The sequence below is a fragment of the Rissa tridactyla genome, chromosome 4 (genome assembly GCF_028500815.1).
Source record: "Rissa tridactyla isolate bRisTri1 chromosome 4, bRisTri1.patW.cur.20221130, whole genome shotgun sequence".
In the NCBI taxonomy this organism is placed as follows: domain Eukaryota; kingdom Metazoa; phylum Chordata; class Aves; order Charadriiformes; family Laridae; genus Rissa; species Rissa tridactyla.
Window position 1 is genome coordinate 40,338,055 of NC_071469.1, and position 13,860 is coordinate 40,351,914.

Sequence of the window (13,860 nt, forward strand, 5' to 3'; positions counted from 1 at the left end):
TTACTGTCACTCCATTAAAAGTCTTGCATCACCAAGTTCAATTATCTACTTAAGGCTTTTCACAAATCTACATCTCTTACTGAATCCAGTCTTGGCCTTCTGTTTGGATGCTTCTCCCACTAATATCCTGCAACTACTTTTCATCTCAATCCTTTTATCGTGAATTGCTGTCCAATAAAACAATACTTTTCGCCTTTCTTTCCCTCTTGAGACCTTCTTGCGCTGTATTGCCTACCAGGCACCAGCCAGTTCTGAATGGCTAGGAAATAAGATGCTTGGGAACAGCTGCAATTTTAATTGTTTTGTAAATGCTCAAGTGGCTTGTAACCATTACATTGTGCAGTCCCCAACTTGTGCAATGATGTGCTGTTGCTTGTTGTAGTCCCTAGGTATCCTCCATTCCCTTCTGCGCCTTACTGTGTACTTTTTGTTTTATTTTGAATGAAATATTTTACAGAAGGAACTGTGATTTACGGATTTGCTTGGTGCCTAGCACAGTGGAACCAGTTTGTGTTTGGGCTACCATAGTTAGGCATCTGCCCTGTCTTGGGATGCTCTTAATCAGCAGCCAGCCTGCGAAGACTCTTTCAAGCATATTGTAAGAAGGAAGTTCCCATCGAGGCTGGACTGACTGGGTATGTGACAGTAGAAGGCAAATACTGAGACAGTGTCAATGCATTGATGCTTGTCTCCTTGCAGTTGTGGTGAAAGGGTCAGGATTCAAAAGAAGTCAATAGTGGTCTTTGCGATGGATTAATTTGTATTGTAGATGCTTTCCCAGACCTGCTCTAGATTCAGTATTAGACTTCTAGTGTAGTCACTAGATATTTTGCAAAGTTTAAAAAAGAAATAGAGAATAAAAGGATAATTATTAAGTATGTGGTGTAGAACCAGGAAAGAAAAATCTTTGTTCTACAGAGGAAATAGTGTGGGGTAGATAGTGTGTGGCTTGCTGGATATATTTGTGTGAGTCTGGCTTTGGTGGGCAGGTGTAAGGCAACGGAAATAATTGGTGACAGGATCCCTGTAATAAGAAGGGAGGGACTGAGAGGGAAGGACCTTGTGCACATTTGATCCAACTCTGTGAAGAGATTTTCAAAATTACAAGGGAAACCTTAGAGATAGTACTGCATGCTGTGGATGCTCCCAGCTAACAGTTGAATACAATTCATGTAAAGCTGTAGAGGGAAGTGCAAAGGCTAAGGACCACAAGTGGAAACGCTTAGAAAGGCTTATTGAAAAGAAAGGAAAACCATACAACCCTGTGGAAGCTTAGTAAAAGCTTCCAATAATTTTTTTCCCTGGAGAGTGACGTTCCGTATTTCCTCAGTGCCTTACCTAGCAATAGGTATGACTTCTAAGGCCTCTGCATCTTTTGATGTCTGTCTCCTCAGATACAAAAAACTTTTCCCTTCCTGCGGCAGCCATGTATTCCCATTCTGACGAAAGATACCTACAGTCCATTTCCTTCTTACCGCTTTCCTTCTTACGGCTGAGAATGCAGGAATGATACGAGGATTTGAACCCCTAAGCTTATCAACTCTGCTGGCAGACCAACCAGGTAGCGTTATGTTGACAAACTCTCATTCTCCTCAGAGAGAAAGCTTCTGGTGCCCTTACGCATCAGCTTCTTGTGGACTGTGTGGAGATACACCCCATGCATATTTCTCATGTGCCACCTCCACTGCTGTCTTGGCAGCGTCTCTTGGGACTGAAATGTTAGGAGACATGAGGGAATTCCTAGTGACTCTACTTAGTGTTTCATCCACAAGCTCACAATGTACTGTTGACCCAGATCTGTAGCATCTGATGATAGTTCAGTGTCCTGTGTAAAATGGATTGTGCCATGAGGAAATAAGTCTTTGTTCAAGCACCTGAATCATATGAACTGCCAAGACTTCGGTTGTTTGGCTGTCTGTTTAAGAGGGAATAATCATGGATACAGCTCTGTCCTTTACACTTTCAATATTCCCTGGTGAATATTCTGCATATCTTCTTTATGTTCATTATTATAGTTCCTTTTTCCTTATAAATGTTTCTATTCTGTCATCTCCTATGAGAATTTCAGTCATACTGCGTATTAATACTTTGTTCAGAGAGGCACCGTGTTTCCAGGGCAGGGCAAGAACAGTCTTTTTCCAGATGGCATTGGAATGACTGCACGTAACATCAGTGTGGTCTTTTCCTAGCACCTTCTGCCACAGAGCTGACAAGTGCAGAGCAAAGAAGTTAAATAGCGCTTGATGAAGAGTCAAGAGAACCCCAACTCGAAAGAGTAGGTTTCTAAGAATGAAAGAGGTCAAATTCCCCCTGTGGTGTAAATATGTAAGACTTCAATTAAATTATGCTTAAAATCAGCTTGGGCCAGTGACTGTGGTGTAGCAGGGCAATGTGTAGGACCTTGTAAATCTCTATAAAAACTGTAAAAACTAATCGTGCTGAAACAGTTTGGTGATAAGCAAATTGTGCCCTTTTAAAACCTCTTCACCAACTTTCTTCCTGTAGAGACAATTAGAGTTTGTTCTCACTTCCTATTTATCATGACTAACCACCTCTCTCAATTCTCAGCTGTTCCTTTTTATTCTCCTCCTTTGTGTTTTGCTGTCCTGAAGCGAAATCTGAATAGAGTTCAATGGCTGTCTTGTGCTTTTTGACTTGGTATCAGGCAGTCTGACACCATAAGAAAATTATTTTCCAAATCCTAGCCATACAATGGATGAATTCTTTAACAGAAGAAGTAACAGTTCAGCTGAATAATGGATGCAAGGTGTGGTGTCTGAAAGTGTAAAACCTCTGAAACTTTCTCCTCCGGTTGCCTTTCTGTAGCTCCCATCAAAGCTCAGTTTTTCACTACAGTAAAGATTTTGAGTATAAAGGCAGTAGGTGACAGCCAGAAGGGCCCAGGTTTTCAATGCTGTGTTCATGTAATCTCTTCCATATTACATTCGGAAAAGTAGGGTACAGTGCTGTTTCTTGAAAAGAGCAAAAAGGTCATGTGGGCTGCTTGTGAGATGTCTGTATTTTTTTCTACTGACTTGCAACCAGTAAATTCTTTAGCAGCCTCACCCTTGGCAAAGGCCTTGTACCTGTCAGCTCCCTCCTCACCACCAACGCGATACCAGCTGCATCCCGCTTCTCAGGCAGAGCAGTGTACATTGTCCAGGCCCATTCTGAGAGTCGGAGCCTGGTAAAGTGCCACCTTACCCCAGGACCTAAAATTTGCTGTGGTAAGAATAAGACGACTGAAAATTCGCATCTTTCTCAGATTCGTCCTTTGTGGATGTTACGAGTTTGTGTGCGTTGCCATCTGGGGGATAAAGACTTGTGACATCCTTGTTGACATCTCTCTCTTTTTTTCTCTCTCTCTCTCTCTCTCTCTCTTCGTTTCAGAGTGCCTGCCGGGGTGTGTGCAGAAGAATGGCTGCGGCAGAACCTCTGACTGCTTTCTCCCGGTGGTACCTCTACGCCATTCACGGCTATTTCTGTGAGGTGATGTTCACAGCTGCCTGGGAGTTTGTGGTCAACTTTAACTGGAAGTTTCCAGGTGTTACCAGTGTGTGGGCACTCTTCATCTATGGCACCTCCATCCTCATTGTGGAGAAGATGTATTTGTATCTCAAAGACAAGTGTAACATTATAGTGCGCTGCTTCATTTACACACTTTGGACATACCTCTGGGAGTTCACCACCGGCCTCATCCTACGCCAGTTCAATGCCTGCCCATGGGACTATTCCCAGTTCGATTTTGACTTCATGGGCCTGATCACCCTGGAGTATGCCATCCCATGGTTTTGTGCTTCTTTCATCATGGAGCAGCTGGTGATCAGAAACACCCTGCGCTTACGATTTGATGAGACTGCCGAGCCGGGGGCCCCCACTGTCCCCGTTGCCTTGGCCAACGGCCATGTGAAGACTGATTGAGCAGTGAGTGACTCAGAACCTCGCTTAGCAATCTGAGAGAGCCCAGACCTCTGCCAAGGACTGTCAGTTCTGGCTCTCAGGTACTGCTCCTTGCTGTATGATAAGATTCATAAACCCCATTTTTCTAATGGGGGTGTGCATGGGATATACCAGAAAAAAGTGGAACCAATAGATTTTCTATGGATTTTACTCTTTGGGCTCTAAGGACCAATACCAGTTACTTGTTAGTTAGGTCATTTCTGATTTTAACTTATTACAGATGAAAGCAGTCCTTTTGCTTACACTTCTATGTGGAGAAAGAAGAAAAAGAAATGCTACGGTGGAAATGCATATAAAAAGAGAAAAAACTAAATAGTGGATGGGCATGGACACGCCAGCTAAGTTAGTGATTGGCTTATTCCATTAGGCAATATTCAGGTGCTTGCTTGCAACCAATACCTCCCATGGGACCTGAGATGCTGCAGGAACAAGGAAAATCCATCTGCTGTTGAGAAGAACCTAAAGACTGGCAATCTGCTGGGGAGGTAGATGGTGTTTCCCCTTCGAGGTCCCATTGGCCTCTCCCCAGGTTCTTTGTTGCACCACGAAATAATCTGGTGCTGGACATCTTGCTGAATTTATACAGATCTTGTACTTTTTGAAATCTCAGTCCTGATACTCATTAGAAATTTTTTCTTTTTTTCTTTTTTCTTTTTTTTTTTTTTAATAAAGGCCTTTTTTGCCAAGTGAATTTTACCGTAATCTGTGCAATCTGAATCTTGGCAAAAGGCGCAAGAAATAGCGTAAGTCTTCCCATCTCCTTTGTCCCCCCAAAGCAGACCTTGCCTGAGGGTCTGCTGCAGATTCCAGCTCCACTCTCAGCCGTGCAAACCTTGCAGAGACTGTACAGGCCACAAGAGTTTTCTGCCTTCCTTCCCAGGGATTCCTCTGTTTCTGGTGATGTTGATGACTTAGTCTGGCTGCAGCCCATTGTATTTGAAGGTCAAAACCTTCATGTGGCTAACGTGGTATCCAAGATTCGGTCCTCTGGCACTGACTCTCGCCTTCCTTCAGCACTGGCAGGTTTTGGCTCAGTTCTACCCAGTGTTTTCCTCAGTGTATCAAGAGGATTTGCTTTTTCTTCCCAAATTCTGCTTTAAGTAATCACAGCCATATTGTCAGGACAATAATGATCCCCCCGTGGCAGGGGGGTTGGAACTAGATGATCTTTAAGGTCCCTTCTAACCTGAACCATTCTATGATTCTATAATTGGAGGCAGCAAGAGATAGGCCATGTCGCCTGATTCATTATTTAAAAAAAAAAAAAAGGGGGGGGGGAAACTCCCTCTCTGAAGAGCACTTCTTTGTACTCTGCCTGAGTGAGGCTTCGAGTTAGAGTGCAAGAGCAGCAGTAGAGAGGTGGAGCAGGAAGGAGTGCTGTAGAACTACCTGCACTGGGGACAGTTTGAAGTTTAACCTGCTGGGGACATTTGAGGAGCACAGGGGAAGCTGTAGTGCAGGGAAAGTGCTTGAATGGTGGCAGCCACAGTTTCATAATTCATTCTGGCAAGTCTTGGCTTTTGAAGTTAGCAACAAACATGGAGCTTCCAGCTGTCAGGTGTTATCTCACTCCTAACTGGTTCATGGGGCAGGTTTGCTTTAGTTGCCCTGTAGGGACAGATTAATTTCAGTTGTTCTTCAACAGGGCTGCACCAGGGTCAGTTTGGCTTGAAATGCAAATGTGTTGGTGTGGTTGTGGGATTCCACTCTCATATTGGAAATGGCCAGGCTATTTCTGTGTGGGTCACCTGTCTCTGGTAGGGAGTGCTCAGCCGTGAACCTGCTCCTTGCCCTGGGGCATCCATTCCTGAAGGGAAAAGCACTCCTGGCTCTGTGAGGAGAATTGCTTGTTGGTTCTGCTCTTACGAAGGCAGTGTTAATCCTTTTGTATCACACAGAGTGCAATTATTTTATTCCTCCCCCTTCTCACATGGCATCCGTTGCTGGCAACGGACACACAAAAACACTAGTGGCAAGGAGTTAATCAAATCTGCCCTTGGGTATGCAATGTCTCCTGAAGCACCCAGAATACTTGGGTGGGTATTTAGAGTTCCCTTTTTATAGTTCATTAAATTAAAAGAGAACAGACACTGAACAGATTATTTTTTTCATGCTGTGATGCGAGTATTGTGAAATCAGAGGAACAGTATGTAGTTTATCAGCCTTGATGGTCTCAGCCGTGTAGACCCAGGCAAAATAGTCAGCTGACACTGCACATGGGGGGAAAAAAAGAGATGAGATTTGTATGTGGGATAATGTGGATAAGCTCTACGGGACCAGAACAAGAAGGTGGGAGCTGGGATCTTACCATTTTGGCCCCAGTTCTGACAGGGTCACTAAATGCAGTGTCTAAAGCTGCGTTGTCCTCGCAGCATAGCTTAATTGTGGTGTCGTCCTGCTTCCTGCACCACCTCTGCCTCATCTGAAACCCTCAGCCTTCACAGAAACATCCTTAGGATCCCTGCTTTCTCCTTAGCTGTTAAAAAACTCTAAAAAGGTAAAAGGAGTTAGCCATGTGGTTTCGTGACTGCCGGCTGCAGCTGAGACTGGGGGAGGAGGGGCTGGTGCACAGTCACAGTCATGTGTCTTGACTACAGAAGCTCCCCACTAAATGACAGTGTTTTTTCTCTGTGATGTAATGTTTAGGTGCTCAAACTATGGAGGTGTCATGGTTTAACCCCAGCCAGTAACTAGGACCATGCAGCTGCTCGCTCACTCTCCCCTGGTGGGATGGGGGAGAGAACTGGAAGAGTAAAAGCGGGAAAAAAAACACATGGGCTGAGATAAAGACAGTTTTAATACGTAGAGCAAAAGTCGTGCACGCAAGCAAAGCAGCACAAGGAATTCATTCCCTGCTTCCCAGGGACAGGCAGGTGTTCATCCATCTCCAGGAAAGCAGGGCTCCATCATGCATAATAGTTGCTAGGAAAGACAAACACCATTACTCTGAATGTTCCCTTCTTCCTCCTCCTTCCCCCAGCTTTATATTGCTAGAGCACGACGTTACACGGCATGGAATATCCCTTCGGTCAGTTGGGGTCGGCTGTCCCAGCTGTGTCCCCTCCCAGCTTCTTGTGCCCCCCCATCCTGCTGACTGGCGGGGTGGTGTGAGGAGCAGAAAAGGCCTTGACTACTCAGCAACAAACTAAAACCACCAGTGCGCTATCAACAATATTTCTCATCCCAAATGCAAAACATAGCACTACACCAGCTGCTAGTGAGCAAGCAACTCTATCCCGGCTGAAACCACGACAGGAGGGGTTTCCCAGCAGCATCCAGTATCTTATTCCATTATGCTTATTGCCTGTGCTATTGTAACGCCTATTGTAGTCTGCTTTCCACCGATGTCTGACAGGTACCACCCGGCTATTGCACCCTCATAGAGTGGTAATTTACACCCGGAAGTGCACTTTACTTGCAGCTTGCACACCAGAAACAGACTGGGACCCCGCAAATTCTTAAATCAATTAAAATAATTTTACAAAATACCATGTACCTAATGCAGCAGGATTAGCCAGACTTCTCCTTTCTGAGCAACGTGGCTACAGTCAGAGCTTTGTCTTTTCTGCAAAATCTCCCTTTTTAATACATGTGATGCTTCTTATAATGTCTTACAGAAGTGCCCAGAGCATGTTACCGGGGTCTCAGTGGCAGCTCAGCAAGAGCTTGGGAGCTGGACTGAAGTTGTAGAGACATTTACATTAAGAAGAAAAAAACGCACAAGGCCTAACATTTCTTTGTATGTGTATCTTCCTCAGTAGATTAAAGTTGCCTGTTTTGAGTTCACCAGCAATAAAAAAAATCTTGTGATTTATCTACCTTGTCCTAACTGCAGCAAGGAGAGAGTGGCCCATTGCTGCTTTGGTTTTCTGGTGGGTGGTGGGATATGGACTCCAGTTATCCCGAGGTTCCAGTTTTGCCTCCCTTCTCTTGCTTCTCTTTTGTACGGTCCACCCTAAAGGATCTCAAAGTACATGATGAGATACAGAGTCTGGTGCCCTGCACACAGGAGACAGTTCAAGCGTTACTGTGATGTCTGTTCATACTCCAAAGATCTTGCCAGAGGGAAATGGTTGATTTACAGCAGGACCAGACTGCGTTTTGGTCTTCGGTGTTACAATTGAGAGAAATGTGTACATATGTACAAGGTACTATTGCGCCTTTGGTCTGACTGCATTTTGTAATTAAAGCAGAATAATCCAATCAAGGTTTTGCTTGACTAGTCCTGTGACTATAAAAGGTAAAAAGACTGCAGGGCTTTAGCTGCCTTGAGAATTAGGAAGTGGGTGACTGCAGTCCTCCTGAGTTCAATAGTATTGCTCTGTTGATGACTGGTTTTCTGAAACCTGCACAGAAAGAAAGGGGATTTCTTCGTTCATGGGAACTTCTGCCCTTTCTGTATTATGAATAAAACATGAGCCACTGCTCAGATATGAACTGAAACCAAATGTTTTTCTATTTTAGTTTATCCTGGGCCGTGAGTACATGCAATGTGCCCTGTATTCAAGGGGCAGGATTGCAGACCCGAGTCCTTTGCTTCAGTTCTTCTACCTGTAAACTGCAGCTGAACCACGTGAGAAGGAAACTGTTCCTTTTCCCCTTTCTTCCTGTACATCAGCAGCTACCGAATCCCTCTGTGATCCATCCCCTGTTGTAGAAGGAAGTCTGTCTTCTGGTGCAGCCCCTGCTAAATCAGAAGCTGTTCCCACCATGCATTCCCTCGCCCAGTTACTTCGGCACCCACTTACCGAGTAGGGTCACAGAGCTGGTGAGACCTCAGGAGTGTTGTCCTTGTTCAGCAAAGGGCCTCCGGTCTTCCCTTACTCCCCTCAGAGTGTCCTGAGCCATCCCCTGGGGAAGGGATGTTCCCTTCCTTCCACATCCTGCCCAGAGAATGGAGCAAGCTCTGCTGCTGCCCAGGGGCCTCTGTGCCACTCAAGGTTTTAAGCTAATGGAGGTGGTCTCTGCTTGGGCAGGGGAACATTGATTTTAAGAGCTGTAAGTCTCTGGGCTTCAGGCTTATTACTAGCAGGTCACCCACAGGCATGATAGTGAATTTGTAACGCGTGGAATGGCTTATTTCTTCTAGGATGGCAAGGGTTTGCTCCATCAAGGGTTTGGCCACTTGTTTCACTGCTTTGGGACCTAGAGGGAAGTCACAGAAGCAGGTGGTGCCCCCAGTACCTGCTCTGCTTTTGGCCCCATGGCAGCTAGCACAGATGCCAGAGGAAGAAGTGCTGTCTTGATGGAAGTCCTCGGGAGGGGCTGGGGATGCACTGGTTAGTTTGTGTCCAAAGGCACCACTGCTTCAGACAGAAAGCTGCACTTTGCCTCTGAGGTCGTCACTACCTGTGGAAAGGCAAAAGTTGTCTGCTTGCTGCAAAGTATGATTGCCTGAACTGACCCTGAAGTAGAAGGGATGTTCAAAATCTCTAGTCCTGTTTTTATCTGGGTGGTATCTAGGTGACTTACATCTTTGTGGAAAAATATATCACCTAAAGATATGCAAGCTAGTGCTCATTAAGCCAGTGGAGGTACTAAAAGCCATACAGTGCCGTGCTCCATCCTGCTAAGTTAATCGTGCTGAGAAGCAGAATACCTTCGCCCACAGAGCGTGCTGCCGTGTGGCTATACCACTTCCAGCACCTGAATTAGTACAAACGCCTACTCAGGAATGCATTTTGCCTTATAAATTACTCTTAATCCTGTGGGTTCGAGTGGAAATGTTTGTCAGACTAAAGAGGGAGAAAGACTTGAGATACTGTATAAGCTTCATCACTGCTTATGATCTCACTTGAAAGCATTTTGTTTAAAGCTTCAGCTACTTAACTGGGACCTCAGAGACCAAATGTGGAAGGTGACTTGTCACAGGCAGGTGACCGTCATCCCGCACCCATAGACTGCATTGCACAGGGTGTGCTGTGCAGCTCCAGTGCACGGCCAGGACCAGCCTCCACCATACGAGGACTGTGATGAGTAGAGGGGGTGACACGGGCGCTGCTGGTAACAGTGGCAGAACGAGGACTGGTGGTGACATCTGTGTTTCCAGATCTTCAAGAGATGGCCAGGTTGGAAGCAGTTCTTCCATGTTCTCTGTGTTCGGGACTTCTCGCAGGTCTAAAGCAATCTGGCAGGTTTTTTTATTCTGACAGAAGCAGACCATTTCCTCGACTCCTTATTCTGCAGTCTGGGCTGCTCACTCCTTTAGTAGCCACTGGATTTTTCTGATGTGAATGGCCTTCATTAGCGTCTCAGAAAGTAGTGATTTTTAAATGGTAATCCCACATGCTTGACGTCAGTTTGTATTTATGCTTTAGTCAATTTAGGAGCTAAAGACCCTTAAGTATCTGGTGATGCTGTTTGTTTATACTGTTGTGTGGCATGCTGTCCTGCTTTGATGCTATAACGAAGGAGAAAGAGAAGGAAATACAAGCAATTTGTTCTTTAATAAAAATAAGTAAACATATGCAGTTGAGACAATATTTATTAAATATGTGAGCTGAGATATGCATAGTGCTTGTAGGTCTCTGGTCTTTCAAACGTGGGACATTTTCCAATGCAAAATTTGTGTGGTTAATTCCTTTTGCAACGTATCTATATTGCTACTTCAGTATGGTTCTCTAACTAGTATTTTGGGGATGAAACTAACAGTATTTGCCTTTCAGTTTTCGGTGAAGGATCTCTTAAGTGCTTTTCACAAACCAATAAAATAATTCTCCCTTCACGCCTTGAAGTAGGTCAGGATTAACCCCAAATAGCACTCATCAGGAGCTGATGGAAATGTCCTGACAGCTCCCAGCCACTTCAGACCTGGGAAAGGGAGTTTAACGTTCTACCTGTTCACCAAGTTTCCAGATTTGAGGAGTGAGTTAATAAAGTTCCAAGCAAGTTGGGGAACTGCGCAAGTGCTACCTAGTTTCCACCATCTGAAGCTGTCCTAGAAATGGTTTTGTGCATCATCACATCACTCCATCTGCCTAAGTCAAAGCCAGCACATGAAGGGACTGTCAGAGCTGATAGGCAGCACAGTTCTGTCTGCTGGAAAATAGGACTGATTTCCCTCTGTTTGCTACATAATCCCATCTCCATCAGTAGAGTACTTTTGGGTAAATATTGCTAGGGGCAGCAAGCCACGTTAGAGGCTAAACTGAGGTCACCATCTGCTCCATCAGCTCGTGTTGTTGCAGTTACTGCAGAGCTTATCTGTGTTACTGCTTCTGTTGTCAGACCACTCATATGATGCCACAGCTCTTCCTATTGCTCCTGTTTCTCTGTCAGCTCCTTTGGTAACCTGTCCCTTTCCATGCCTCACCTCCACTGTAAGTCCATGCTGCAATCACAGGTACCCTAAGGCTCCCGTCTGAACCCCACCTTTGCCAATTTAACACAAATGGGGTGATTGCTGATGAGCTATAGCTTCCATTAAAGCCCACAACAGCTGCAGTTGTCAGTGCTTTGGAAGCTCAGAACAGAAAACATTTTCCACGCTTGCCTTCAGGCACAAGTATAGCAGCAAGTTTGCAATTATTGTTCAGTGCCTTTGCTATAACAGCCACACAACGGTACATAATAGACTTTCAGGACTATATTCAGCAAAATGCTTCTCCATCTATCTGTTTTGAGTTTCAGTGTATGTGGAATAATACGTAATTTCAACTGATCCTTCATATAAATGCATATACGCATACTGAGTGTGTGTCTTTAGATGCATAAACATAGCGGATGGCCTCCACGCTGCACCACTGATTGCATCACAACTTCTACTGGCAAAGAAGAGCCATCACTTCTTAGCTGCCAACAGCAGGCTGGGCCCACTCACTGCCACTTTCTTGAGCATATGACATCCAGAGAAGATCCAAAACGAAGCTCCGCAAACACATGAAGCAGGTTAAGATGTGAGCTGACAGCTCTCGACCTCGCAAGCTGTGTGTCTGCGTGCTTTGGTGCGTGGGAAGGCCTCAGTTTGATCTGGCAGCGGCTTAAAGCCTCTTATTGATGAGTGCTGGGATCGGAGAGGGGGGTTAGGCCCATAGTTTTCAAATGTGTTTTACATAAGTTTTTCAAATCAGATTAATGTCTAAGACAAACCTGCCATCCTATCCTGCTCCATCTTTTGTAAAAAAGAGGAGTTATCGCCTTGGGGACCTTCTGATGTCTTCAGTAGGGTTTGCCTTCCCCTCTGTCTGCACCCTCTTATTGCTAACGAGAGCAGCGTGTACCCAGCCTGAGTCAGACCCATCCACTCCCCGTCCTCAGCTAAGGCATCACCAAAAGTACTCCTCCCACCCAGGCTGCCGTGCTGATCCTAGGTGTCCTTCTGTTCTTCTGCTGCTCCATCTGTTGGCCACTGGTGCCTATCTGCCATCTCTGATCTCAGTCACGTTCCAAATTCTCCAGGCTGGGACTTGTCTTTTTGCTGTAACATTGACGTGAGCCTGTCCCCAACACGATCTGTAATTGCTATGATACCATAGGAAGCATTAAAGTCTCTTGAAGACTTTGAAGATAAGAGTAAACATCCCAGCTCTGTTCCACTAATAAAACAGCTTGGCTGAAATGTCCAAGAGGCACCTCTGTTGCCCCTTTGCATCCAGCCTTGTCTGTGAGCATCACGCAGGAAGGCAAATCCCTGCTGATGACCCGAGTGTGCCAGCAGCGTCACTGGAGGGCAGCACGACTGGTGGTACACGAGGAGCCTCCTCCCTAGGACTCCTCTGCAGATGACACACGGGTGTCCATGTTAGCCGGCTGCTGGCATGCTCTAGCAAAACAAATTTTTAAGGTCATTGGACAGTCATCTGCCTCTTCAGCAGAGCCCGACTGGAGTTAGCATGGTAATTATATTTTGGTTGACAAATGCGCTGGCAAAGCACAGCTTCCCTTTCATCTCGCAGCAAAGGCAGCGTGGCCCACAGCATGGCACCATGCTTGGTGGGACTTTGTGCTGCGTGACTGATGAAAGCAGCATGAACATTTCCAAACGCCCAGCATAGGCTACAGTTGTCCTGGCCACTGGTCTCTGGGCGAGAGCCAAGCATGCACTCAGCCTGACGCTGGTGGTGAAGGTGGTGGTGCCACTACACTGTGTCCCACCAAGGCTGCCTGTGACCTTACGCCTGCCCGCAAAACCAGCCAGAAGCCTGGCCTTGGCTGTCACTGTGTATGGTCCATTAAACCCTATTTCTCTGCTTTATCTCCCATCGCCTCAGTCCTGTCCTTCCTCTCCGCCTCACCAGCTGCCTCCTGGCAAGGTCTCATTGCATGTCAGGCTTTGGTGTTTGTCTCAACTTCCTGGTTTGGACCTGGCAACTTAGTCCTTGCCACTTGACAACTTTTCCTTGGCCAGGGCTCCACAACAGAGTCATCTCCAGCTCTTCTTTGTCACCTTATTATGGCCTCTCTGTTGTGTCTCCTCCTCCTCGGGTATCCATGGTAAGTTCACATGTGTCCCTCGTCTGGGTGCCCTCATCCAGTTACACAGCTTTTACTGCCATCTCCTCCTCATATCTCAGACCTCTCTCTGCCTCCCTCCTACCTTGCCACCATCTCTCCACACCTGCATTTTTCTTGGCTCCTCTGGTATCTCTTCCCGAATGAGTTGCCAGCAACTCAAACTGCCCGTAGCCAAAGCGGACTTCTGCTCCCCTTTAGCTTCTCACTTTCCCCACTGTTGTCCTTTCTCCTAGGCAGACACATAACAAATGGGGGAGTCAGAGACATCTTGGACCTTCTCTCCTGCTCTTCTTTATTTGCCCAGCCTTTATGTCTTACCACCTCGTCCCCATCCCTGAGGTCTCCCTGCTGGGCTGGTGCTGGTGTTCCCTATGCCTGTTTCCCATTACTCATTCCATACACAAGATGTTTTCTTCAGCTGACCTGCTAGAACATACCCTTCTGCCC

General features: G+C 46.0%; 1 protein-coding gene across 4 annotated transcripts in view; it reads left to right on the forward strand.

The window, feature by feature from the left end:
• Positions 1-10,386, forward strand: part of TMEM229B (transmembrane protein 229B) — a 40,378-nt gene extending 29,992 nt beyond the window's left edge. For all 4 annotated transcript variants that reach the window (XM_054200987.1, XM_054200985.1, XM_054200986.1 and 1 more), the window contains one exon: positions 3,391-10,386. In XM_054200987.1, coding sequence (XP_054056962.1) covers positions 3,418-3,921 — 504 coding nt within the window. In that variant the 5' untranslated portion in view covers positions 3,391-3,417 and the 3' untranslated portion in view covers positions 3,922-10,386. The remainder of the gene's footprint in view (positions 1-3,390) is intronic.
• The last annotated feature ends 3,474 nt before the right edge of the window (positions 10,387-13,860 follow it).